Source organism: Lynx rufus, unplaced genomic scaffold (assembly GCF_022079265.1).
Source record: "Lynx rufus isolate CCGP_SWC_20201006 ecotype Redwood Valley unplaced genomic scaffold, mLynRuf1.p SCAF_6, whole genome shotgun sequence".
In the NCBI taxonomy this organism is placed as follows: Eukaryota; Metazoa; Chordata; class Mammalia; order Carnivora; family Felidae; genus Lynx; species Lynx rufus.
This window is the reverse complement of record NW_025814878.1, coordinates 67,914,757-67,927,131: the sequence shown is the minus strand read 5'-3', so window position 1 is coordinate 67,927,131 and position 12,375 is coordinate 67,914,757. Positions and strand designations below refer to the sequence as shown.

The 12,375-nt window shown below is 36.9% G+C and overlaps 1 protein-coding gene across 1 annotated transcript in view; it reads left to right on the top strand.

Moving 5' to 3' along the window:
• The window catches only part of ZNF292 (zinc finger protein 292), a 94,299-nt gene that overhangs the window by 72,686 nt on the left and 9,238 nt on the right, over positions 1-12,375 (top strand). The window contains exons 7-8 of the mRNA XM_047101231.1: positions 1,361-1,497; positions 3,807-3,948. Coding sequence (XP_046957187.1) covers positions 1,361-1,497; positions 3,807-3,948 — 279 coding nt within the window. The remainder of the gene's footprint in view (positions 1-1,360; positions 1,498-3,806; positions 3,949-12,375) is intronic.

The window sequence follows — 12,375 nt, the reverse complement described above, 5'->3', positions numbered from 1 at the left end:
TAGAAGGAGTTAGATAGAGGCATAGTGGAAAGAGCACTGCACCAGGGAGTTGGAATTCCAAGACTCCAGTTTCACTCTTAACGCTGCCACTAACTTCATAATTCCTTTCAGAAGTCATTGTTGTTAAACATACAAACTCAGAGCTGTGTCTTCTCTTGTTTTAGTGTTTTCTAGCACAGCTTAAGGTATAGAATGGGACCTCTGAATCTATTCTCATGCAACCTTTGTTCTCAAAGATAAGCCTCAAAGTTATCCTCATTTAGATACTTATTCAGTCCTAAACACATATTTTACACACACACACACACACACACACACACACTCACTCACACTCTTTCTCACACTGACATACTCAGAAGTTGATGAGGAGAGACATAAGATCAATAAGGAGGGGCATGGTTACCTCTGGGGTGCATGGGTGCGAGTGCTCTGTATCGTCTTCAATTTTTTTTGGCCATTTGTCATTTATAACATGTTGGAATTAATCTTTTTATTTTGTGGAACACTGGTGATTTGTGATTATGTGATGTTTGCCATATTCTTGTTTTACAGCAAATGCTTGTAGAGATCATATGTAAGTTCTGTTTATGTAGTAAATCATTGTAATATGATAGTAAATTTTAACTTTTCAAAAAATAAGCAATAAGATGTGTGTAATTAAATAAAGTTGCCTTCATCTAGGTTATACTTATGTATGCATGGCTGTTGACAGGCTTTGAGATGAAATGAATTGATATGAAAAGAAAAATAATGGAGATTTATAGAAAGCTGAGATGAGTTTAAAGGTAGTATAACTACAGTATAAAATGTTTCATATTATACCTTTTTCCCTCAGATGAATAGACACTTTATTAGTTTATATCCAGTAGATCTCTGTGTCTTTCTGCTGATTCTAATGCTTTTTAAATTACCAGATGAAAAAGGGGAAAAATACAGCTTTTCTTTTCAGTATCATAGACTTGATTAATGGGTAGAGGGTACTTACAATGAGCATTAGTTTTTTACATATAGATATTTGTAAAGTTCTTGAAAATAGTTGGTTTTTGACTTGAAAAAAGATTTCTTTTTTTTTTTATATATATATATGAAATTTATCGACAAATTGGTTTCCATACAACACCCAGTGCTCATCCCAAAAGGTGCCCTCCTCAATACCCATCACCCACCCTCCCCTCCCTCCCACCCCCCGAAAAAAGATTTCTTTATTGCAGCCTAGTGATGACAAACTATGAATTGATAGTATATATGAGGTTTTACTGATAAAAATGATCTGTAAATATCTAGTGAAGATTTTAACATGTATTGCTATATATCCTAATACAAACCATTTTATGGCATATTTCTGTGTCCTTTTCTGTAGATCTCAGAAGTTGATTGCAAAGATGCACTAGAAATGATCTGTAACTTAGAATCTGAGGGTGATGAAAAAAGTGCTCTTGTCTTATGTACTGCATTTCTATCACGTCAGCTCCAACAAGGAGATATGTACTGTGCTTGGTGAGTTGATTTTATTTTGTAAGGAAAACTTTGTTAAACAAAAAAACAAGATAGGTTGTGAGAGTGCAGAGAGCTCAAGAACATATTTTTAATCTTTTAAAGTCTTAACAAGACAAAAAGCTTATTTGCAGTTATTACATGCTATGTAAACTGTCAACTAATTCATATTATAACTTAAAAATTTTTTTCTATTAAGGACCACACAACTCCTTAGTATACCAGTAATGATTGTATAATAATTAATAGATATTAGAAGATGAAAGAAAGGTTTATTTTATCTGATGCCACAATAACAATTTTTTCAGATATGTAAGCCATCTATGATTGAATGTCTGTATTTTTTCACTCTGCATATTATATACTTTCAATTACATAATTAGCTGCTAATCATTCGTGTATAGAAATATAGTTCATTTTCTGTCTGTGAGATATTTTACTTCACTAACTTATTCACTGCACATTACTTTATATGATACATTTTCAATTCTGCAAAGCCTGTTCTATAGAATCTTTTGGGAGCTTGCAACTAATGGAGCTGTTGACCTCAGCTGATTCAAAAATCTTAAGGTCAGCTGTCTTAATGTGTTAGCTAAAGCTGACAATCTGTTCAGTGAACAGCATTATTAGTCTTCAGTGTTGTATTGGTAATATGGGAACACAAAATTTAGTTTACAATATTCTAACATTTAAGAATTTTTACCAAGTGACTAACACATTACATACAAATGAATATGGAACAGGCAAGCTAAATAAATGTGTAATTAAAGAAGAATAAAGTTTATAAAGGTTTTCTGAGCAGCTGTGAGTTTTGTTATGAAGGGAAAATCATAAATGCAGGACAGAGAGGATTGATATAAAAGGCAGGTAGGAAGATTCTGAAGGGAGAATAAATAACATGCATATACTACTGAGGACAAGTATATTTTCTATGTAACATAAATAGTAGTGACTAAGAAATTAAGTGTGCTATTGCTTTAAAAAAGGCATCAAAGTCTGGATTTCATATGACCAACACAGGCAATCTATTATAAGGTCTTAAGAAGGAAGGCAAAGTAGAAGTTTATGTGTAAGAAATGCTGTTTAATACAAGTAATGGAGAAAAATGGGTTGGGGGCTGAATGGTGAGGGTAGAGTTGGGATGAAGAAGTGGCAGGACAGAGCTGAGATAGGAAAATCAACTAGAAAACCAGTACAACAGTCCATCTGGGAAGTTACGAAGGCTTCCTTATGGATGTTGGATGGGGCGAAAAAAAATGACGATAGCTGTGTTTAGGATAGTAAAAAGCAGGGGCTGTTAGGGTCAGTGATAATGATGCATTGAATTAGAAAGATGGTGAACTGGAAAGAATGTTAATCATCTTTTTCATATATTAAGTTTCAGGTTTCAGAAGAGATCAAAGTGGAGAAGTCTTATAAAGAACTAGAAAGGTGAAAGTGGTCAAGACTGGAGAGACACATTTTTGAAGTCCTCCATATATAGGTTAAAATCCAGTAAATGAGCAAGTTGTTCAATTGGGTGGTGAAAGAGCAGAGTTCCTAGAAGTGCAGACTGAGGAAATAATAATAGGAAAGGCATGTATTGAGGAGAATACTTGGTGAAAAAATTTGAAACAAGGAAGAAGATTTTTGTGTAAATTAACCACAGAGGACAGAAGAGAAATAGGACAATAGGTAAAAGGGAGGAAAATTCATCATTTCAGTAGGATTATTTTCTATGAAAGATACATTCTAATTGCATTTGAAATCAATTTTAAAGTCCATTTTCAAAAATTTCTTTATTTTACCAATTTGACAGAAATTAGTTAAATTACTTTCTTTTGGGTTCTGTGTGATCATTGATTGTTAACATTTAATAATATTAAATTTAAAATTTTAAATTTAATTGACCAGTTGGTCAATTTTAAATTTAAGGTAGAAGATAAAATGAAATGCTTTTTAAAATATGCCATTGATATATATGTATATGCATTTTATGTATACATATATTTTGTACTTTATTATATAAAGTCACAGATGTGACTCAGAGTTACCATTTGTATACTTTTAGTTTAAATGAGAGGTGCTTCATTAGTGACAGGCAGTGCTTCTCCCTGAGATTGAAAAATATCAGTCAATAAAGTGATAAATCATATCCTGATTTTATTTAGTCTCTAAAAAATTGAGATCTATTTTATATTTTATTTAAACTTAATTTCACATGTAGAATTGGAATCTAAAACCAGCTTTAATTTCAGATGTAATGACTGGACTGACATAGTCCATGATTGTTACATTATTGTTCCAACTTATTTTTTTTTTCTTTTTTTTAGGGAACTCACTCTCTTTTGGAGTAAATTACAGCAAAGAGTAGAACCATCTATACAAGTGTACCTAGAAAGATGTCGTCAGCTTTCTCTGTTAACCAAGACGGTATATCACATTTTCTTCCTGATTAAAGTTATTAATTCTGAGGTAAGAATAATCAAGCTATTTTTTCTTAATTTAAAATACATAAATAATCTTTAATAAAAGACATTATTTTGGCACTTCTTCCAGTGATTTTTGTTTATTTCACTTAGAGTTTTCAACATTGCTTTCCTTATTAGTCTAATAATAATAGAGATTTGCTATAGAGAAACTTAAAAATGCAAATGAGAGCCAGAGTCTTGCTCTTGGCCTGAAGAAAAGTAATATTCTAGTATTTTATCATTCTATAATTTTTACTCCTATGTGTTCTGCTGTTTTGATAGTTTGACTCTGTAGAGATTTAGAAAGTGTGAAGAGAAATGGAGAGATAGCTTCCTTTGTTGGTAGTTTGGCAGATTACATTGTCTAAAAATCCTTTTTCTACAAAATGCCCCAAAATACTTGATGACATAAACATTTCTATTGATGTATAGCATTTGAGATTGCATGAATGTTAGGGAGGGGAAATCCTTAGGCTCAAAATGAAGAAGAATCTAAAAACTGGAGCAGAAAGCTTGAGTTGATGCTGGGCCCCTCCTGGCTTGGGTGGGGATTAGGGTATGTTACTACTTGTGGTAACTAAGGGGTTTGAGTTTTAATATGTACATGGGGGTAGGAGATAGCTTTATGGGGATAGGAGGTAAGATCTTGGGCTCGGCCCTCTCCTGTTAGGGAGCTGAAAGTGAGTTCCCCTGTCCCCCTTCCCCTCCCCAACCTTGAAGTCCTATAATTTCACTGAAAAAGTAGACTAGAAAAATACTACTTTTTATTTAACACAGATAGATGATAGGAAACTTTGTGCATGTCCAACTGGGCTGTGGGTCACAGAAGGAAAAAAGTTTTCTTTAAGCAGTTGTACCCATAGGTCTATCCTTACACAGATTTGGGGTCCAGATTTACCCTGTCTGTATAGTCCAGAAATCCCCATGCTGAATAAGTAATGTTGAAGAAGGTAAGCGTGGAACTGGGCTGGTAACAGCTGGGATACCTGGCAGAAGCAAATGCAGAACTTTGGAGGGACATACCCTCAATGTAGGATTCTTAGATAAAGCCCTGCTTAAGATGAGTTTGTGATCAAGATTTACAGAACATGAAGCAGTTTGTCATGAGGGAATTCTGTCAGAGAGAAGTAACAATAGGATTAAACATGAAAGGATAGAAACTATAAATTACATATATTTGAAGACATAAGTAAATTTAACCACCAAGATTTATAAAGCATGTGAAACAACATGACATGACTAAATTTCGGTAGACAAAAAGAACAGAATTATTTGCCTAGTAGTTTAACACAATTATGGAAAATTCTATAAAATACATGTATTTAAAGACATAAAATAAGGGATTGAAGTATAAGAAAGACACTATCAAAATGATCAGATTTTAAAGAGTCAGAAGAACTTTTGTAAATAAAACACAAGTCATTGAAATGAAAACATTTAATAAGTAGATTAAACAAATTAAATACAACTGAAGAGGCATGTAATAATCAGAGGTTGCCTATGTGTTTCCATTTATTTATTTAAATTGGAATCCAAGTTTTATAAGATTAATTTATTTTCTTATAGCATAACCCTTGCAGTAATGCAGTTGGTTCCCGTTTTAAATGTACACAGAAGACACTTTCCATAGTTGCTACATTGCATAGAATGGGATGCCAAACAGTGTTTAGGAATCCTTACAATCTGGTGTGCAGCATGACAAGAAGTATTTTTTAATTCATGTGTAGTTTTGTTTTTTTTTTTTGAAAGGAGGGACCGAAAGATACTCTTCTGTCCCCCTTTAAAAGTAACTTTTTAAACCTGTAGTTGGTCCATAAATTTTACATATATCTTCACTTTTTCTCCTGAAATAATTTCTTTTCAGGAGAAAAGAATTTCTCTCAAAGTAAAGGACAGGAATGAGTCCTGCTTTCCAGTTTTTCCTCTGTCAGCCTTGTTAATTGATTCTGATTTTCCATTTTCTATATTGTAGTGTTGCAGTTAAAAGAAAATGAACTTACAATAGTAAGTTTCTTAAAAAATTAATGTGCAATTTTAAAACATAGGTTGTGCCACTAGTGGCTTTATGTCTCACTTAAAGAACAGTGTAGCAAAGTAGAAGGAGCTTGAAATCAGAAGCCAGACAAATTGGGTATGAAACTTGGTGTTCTGTTGACCACCTGTTAACTCTAACCACTTTGTGTTACATTTTTTAAAATTTTATTTTCATTTTTATTTATTTTGACAGAGAGGAGAGAGAATCTTAAGCAGGCGCCATGCTGAGCATGGAGCTCGATCCCATGATCATATGATCATGACCTGAAATCAAGAGTCAGATGCTCAGCTGACTGAGCGACCCAAGCGCCCCTCATTCCTTAATTAGATTAATTAAGGACGTTAAGTAAAAGTGACTCTCCTCCGTCAAACTTACACCCCACTTAGAAGGACATTGTGTTGGAGAGGGGAAGAACTTGGACAAGAGCTACACTGTGCATTGTCATAGCCAGTAGCCACATTTTAGGGGCTCAGTAGCTCCATGTGGCTAGTGACTACCATATTGAATAGTATAAAAAAGACTTCCAGGGGCGCCTGGGTGGCGCAGTCAGTTAAGCGTCCGACTTCAGCCGGGTCACGATCTCGCGGTCCGTGAGTTCGAGCCCCGCGTCAGGCTCTGGCTGATGGCTCAGAGCCTGGAGCCTGTTTCCGATTCTGTGTCTCCCTCTCTCTGACCCTTCCCCGTTCATGCTCTGTCTCTCTCTGTCCCAAAAATAAATAAACGTTGAAAAAAAAAAAAAAAAAAAGACTTCCATCATCACAGTTCTGTTGAGTAGTGCCTTTCTGGAGAGACTTTGGATTCAGAAGTAAAGCACCTATATAAAACACTTAAAAGCATGAATAATAGCTTAGAGAGTTGGTCAGGGGAGCACACCTACTGACAAGAATAACTTGCAACTTGCTAATTACTCTGCCCCAAAAATCTTGTTTCCCATTCCATAAAAATTTTTTCCCTTTGTTTTTTACTTTTTGAAATCTGATCAAGCAGAGGTTTTATCTTAAAACTAGAATCCTAGATTATTATTAAGGACCAAAAGAGACCTTAAAATTAATGCTATAGTGACTAGGTTCTAGTAAAACTTCTCAGTTTTCACATGATGCAATTTAGTCTCAAGGTCAGTGATTTGGGTTACCTGGTGGCCCTTTTTAAAAATTCCAGGAGTGGGGCGCCTGGGTGGCTCAGTCGGTTAAGCGTCCAACTTCAGCTCAGGTCACAATCTCGCAGTCCGTGAGTTCGAGCCCCGCGTCGGGCTCTGGGCTGACAGCTCAGAGCCTGGAGCCTGTTTCAGATTCTGTGTCTCCCTCTCTCTGACCCTCCCCCGTCCATGCTCTGTCTCTCTCTGTCTCAAAAATAAATAAACTTTAAAAAAAAAAAAATCCAAGAGTTAGGGGCACCTGGGTAGCTCAGTTGGTTGAGCATCTGACTCTTGATTTTGACTCAGGTCATGATCCTGGGGACATGGGAGCCTGCTTAAGATTCATTCTCATTCTCTCTTTCTCTCTCTCTCTGCCTCTGTTCCCCGCTTGTACACACTCTCTGTCTCTAAAATAAATTTAAAAATAAATAAATGAATTTAAAAAACACAATTCCAGGGTTTGTTGAAGACTGTTGGCCAGTTTATTCATGCTTTTTCCTAGACCCTTGAAATTAAAAGGTTGAAAAATATAGCACTATTGCACTATAGCACTCAGTCTATTGATGGAGACACACAAACATGTGAGCCATCCAACCCACTTGTCTGTTTTGACTGAGTGATAGCCAGACAGAATGGGAGGGGAAAGTGTCCCTAGTATTAGAAAAAGCATGTAAAGTAGTGTGAAGAAAAAACTTCTCTTTTCTTCACTACTCACTGAATACTTCTGTTCATCAAATGTGTGGGGGTTTTCTTCACATCAAACAATTCTCTGGACACCAGCTGGGTATCCTACAACTTAATTCTGACACTATTTACCTGGAGGTAGCACAGATCTCACAGATCAAGTGCCCAGTCCCACAAGACACACACACACACACACACACACACACACACACACACACACACCCTTTCAGATGCTAATCACAGGTCCAGTTTGTCACTTGTGCTTCTGACCAACTGGCTGAAATCAGAAGTTCCTACAATATCTTTCCCTAGATTTGATTAGTTTGCTAGAGTGGCTCACAGAATTCAGGAAGACAATTTACCTACTAGCTTACTGGTTTGTTGTAAAAGGGTACAACTTAGAAAGTGCAAGATGAAAGAGATGCTCAGGGCAAAGTATGGGGGAAAGGGCAAGCTGCCTCCCCAGATCTCTGCATATTTACCAGTGCAGAAGGTCCCTGAACCCTGTTCTTTTTGGGTTTTTACAGAGGCTTCATTACATAAGCACAGTTGATTAAATCATTGGCCAGCGTTGGTGATTGATTCAGAACCCAGCATCTCTCCCTCCCTTGGAGGTGGGGGTGGGGGCAAGACCTGAAAGTTCCAACCCTCTAATTACAAGTTTGTTCCCCTGACTACCAGACACCATCCGGTGGTTATCTGGGGGCTCTCCAAAAATCCCCTCATTAACAAACTCCTTTGTGGTTAAAAGGGCCTTATTAATAGCTACACCTGTTTCATGGTTTAAGGCTCTGGAGCTATTTTAGGAGCTGGGAACAAAAGGTTCCCTTATAGCTCTTATCATTTAGGAAATTACCAAGGTTTTAGGACTATGTGCTGGGAGCCCTGGATGAAAAAATATATATGTATTTCTTATATCACAGTATCACAAGTGGTATCAAGCAAATGAGAGAATGGCATATTTTGGGATCTACAGTTAGCTTAGTTTACCTGCAGTATAGGCTATTTGGGTGTAGGGCAAAAGATAAAAGATGAGTCTAGACCAGATGAGGCATAGGTAGGATTGTTAAGACCTTTTTGTATTACCAATTAAGAATATATATTTAATTCTGAAATACAAAGGTAACCATTTAAGAATTTTAAAGCAGGGTAAGACATGGTATGCACAGATCGAGAAGAGCTGAATAGGATTTTCATGGGGAAACTAACCAGTTTGTAAGCCTTAAGTAGCTTTGGGTCAAGGACACTAGGCAGTCAGAGGAGAGGAACAGAGAAGTGGAGGCAGGGGTGTGGATACCAAATATAAAACCTTGTCTTTTTCAGAAAGTTGCCTGGTGCTGGACCACTGTCTGGGGGCGGCGGGAAGGGGGTGGGTCTCTATTCCTCCCTCTGAGTTTTTAGCACTTAGCTTTCTTCTGTTCCTGTGACTCTTAAATTCAGGCTGGTGCTATCAGTACTTTTATTAACTAATGTTATTGATTAAGTACATTATTATAGGCTAATTACTTGTTTAATCACATATTTATGGAAAATTGTGAATTCAGACTCATCTTTAAAAACCCTTATTGGGGCGCCTGGGTGGCGCAGTCGGTTAAGCATCCGACTTCAGCCAGGTCACGATCTCGCGGTCTGTGAGTTCGAGCCCCGCGTCAGGCTCTGGGCTGATGGCTCAGAGCCTGGAGCCTGTTTCTGATTCTGTGTCTCCCTCTCTCTCTGCCCCTCCCCCGTTCATGCTCTGTCTCTCTCTGTCCCAAAAATAAAAAAAATAAAATAAATAAATAAATAAAAACCCTTATTATAGGTGGCTCAGTCAGTTAAGTGACTTTGGCTCAGGTCACGATCTTGTGGTCCATGAGTTCAAGCCCTGCGTTGGGCTCTGTGCTGACAGTTCAGAGCCTGGAGCCTGCTTGGGATTCTGTGTCTCCCTCTCTTTCTGTTCCTTTCCCACTTGCATTCTGTCTCTCTCTCTCTCTCTCTCTCAAAAAAAAAAAAAGATTTAAAAAAAATTAAAAAATAGTAAATATAAAATAAAATTAATAAAAAAAAAACCACCGTTATAAGGACACCTGGATGGCTCAGTCGGCTAGGCAACAGACATTTGATCTCAGCTCAGGTCTTGATTTCAGGGTTGGGAGTTAAAGCCCTGCATTGGGCTCCATGTTGGGTATGGAGCCTACTTAAAAAATAAATAAAATTTAAAAATTAATAAAAAATAAAAACACTTGTTATATAACAAGTTTATGATTTGAATATTGCCTGTAAACTTAATTTTCAATCACACACACACGCAAATATGAAAACTCAAAAGAGTAAAAATTTTGTTGTACTTCTGTTGGCATCATTTAAGGTTTCACATTTAATTACACAACATTAAGATGTTTTTAAAGCAAATTTATTCAAAGCCATTTGCTCTTAACGAGTTGAAATGAACCCTTGAATCCAGGAGCCGACTGTATTAGGATAGAACTGTCAGTTGAGTTTCTCTCTGAAATAATTTTAGTTGCATTTTCTAAGCAATAAGTAAAATTTTTGAATCCACTTTTGTCATTTATAGAGAAAGAGATCAACATTCACGTGACGGAATAGTTACAGTCAGCTTCATCAGAGTAGGTGTCCTTCATCCACAAAACCCCTATATCCTGAATCCTTTCTTAAAGTACTTTCTTTCTCTACCATTTCCTGAATTTTCTAAATAATTACAACCTTTTTCAGAATTCTCATCCCCTACATATTTACTAGTCCTTTTGATATGTGCCTTCATCATCACTTGTGCATTATTAGAAGTAGCCCCTAAGTCATGTAACAGAGGTGCAAATGTTTTTTACTACAAAAGTTTTCTGGCTCAGATTTATCTCGGAATAGTATAAAATAACTATACAGGTTTGATATGAAAGCTAGAGACAACCATATGGTCCCAGTTCTTTCCTAGTTGTCCTTTCTTCACTGTCACTTTTAAGAATATAGGTCTCAGGCACCTGGGTGGCTCAGTCACTTGAGCATCTGACTTCGGTTCAGGTCATGATCTTGCAGTCAGTGAGTTCAAGACCCATGTTGGGCTCTGTGCTGACAGCTCAGAGCCTGGAGCCTGCTTCAGATTCTTTATCTCCCTCTCTCTTTGCCCCTTCCCTGCTCATCCTCTGTCTCTCTCTCAAAAATAAACAAACATTAAAAAAAAATTTAATAGGTCTCATATCTATTTTTGTCCATTTTCTTCTTGGTCTTTGTGTCCTTGCTTTTCCTAAAGTCAAGACCAATTTATCTTCCCCTCACTTTCCTTTTGGCTCACGAATCTAAGCTTCTGTTTTATTTATTTTTTTTTTTCAACGTTTATTTATTTTTGGGACAGAGAGAGAGACAGAGCATGAACGGGGAGGGGCAGAGAGAGAGGGAGACACAGAATCGGAAACAGGCTCCAGGCTCCGAGCCATCAGCCCAGAGCCCGACGCGGGGCTCGAACTCACGGACCGCGAGATCGTGACCTGGCTGAAGTCGGACGCTTAACCGACTGCGCCACCCAGGCGCCCCCTAAGCTTCTGTTTTAGTAAAAAAACAAAAAACTTTATTTCCTTCTTAGTCTGTGAAAATACAGACCCTATCAGCTTTTTTTTACTTATTTTTTTTCTTGCCTTTTGATCCTATATAACATATATTCCATTCCCATGAACGTGGCCACACCTTATAGCTGGCTTATTTCTTATTTATGTTCTCCTTAGTCTTTAAAAACCCATTTTTTTTATCTCTTCACTTCATATATCTTCAAATAACTTTTACCTTCATTACTGCTGTCTTGTAATAATAGTTCAGGATGCTAATTCAGGGACTCCTAGGTGGCCCAGTCAGTTCAGCATCCAACTCTTGATTTCAGCTCAGGTTATGTGATTTCAGTTTGTGAGTTTGAGCCCCATGTCGGGCTGTACGCTGACAGCGTGGAGCCTGCTTAGGATTCTCTCTCTTCCTCTCTCTCTGTCCCTCCCCTGCGCGAGCACTCTCTCTCTCTCTCTCTCTCTCTCTCTCTCTCTCTCACACACACACTCTCTCTCTCTCAAAATAAATAAACTTTAAAAATGCTAATTCAAAAGGAAAAACATTTATTGTGTCTCCTTCTACTCATTTTTAAGATGGTTCAGCAGCAAGGTAGGTGATTTGGCATTCAGCCAATGTATGATAGAACTACAACCCCTTCCCCCATGAAGGATCAGATTATTCTGTTAAAAGTGAAAATCTCCTTTCATAACTAGTAAGTTAGGAAATAGGGGGATATTCTCAGTTCTGTAATTGGATTAAGAGTTTTTTTTATTTCAGAAGGACTGTAAATACAAAGTTAAGAAATGAAATTTGTGATAGAGTTGACATTTATCGATCACTTCTTATGTGCCAGACGTTATAGTATAGCAGATACTTTAAATACATAATATTCACTAATACAGCAGTTTTATGAAGTTTGTGTTGTTTTGATCTTTTATAAGTGGTCTATGAACGGTTAGAGATGGTAATAACTTCCAAGTTTACCTAGCTGTATTAGATGATTTTATACCCAGGTCTTGTCTTAGTTCCCAGTGCTTATCCATTTTCTGCTA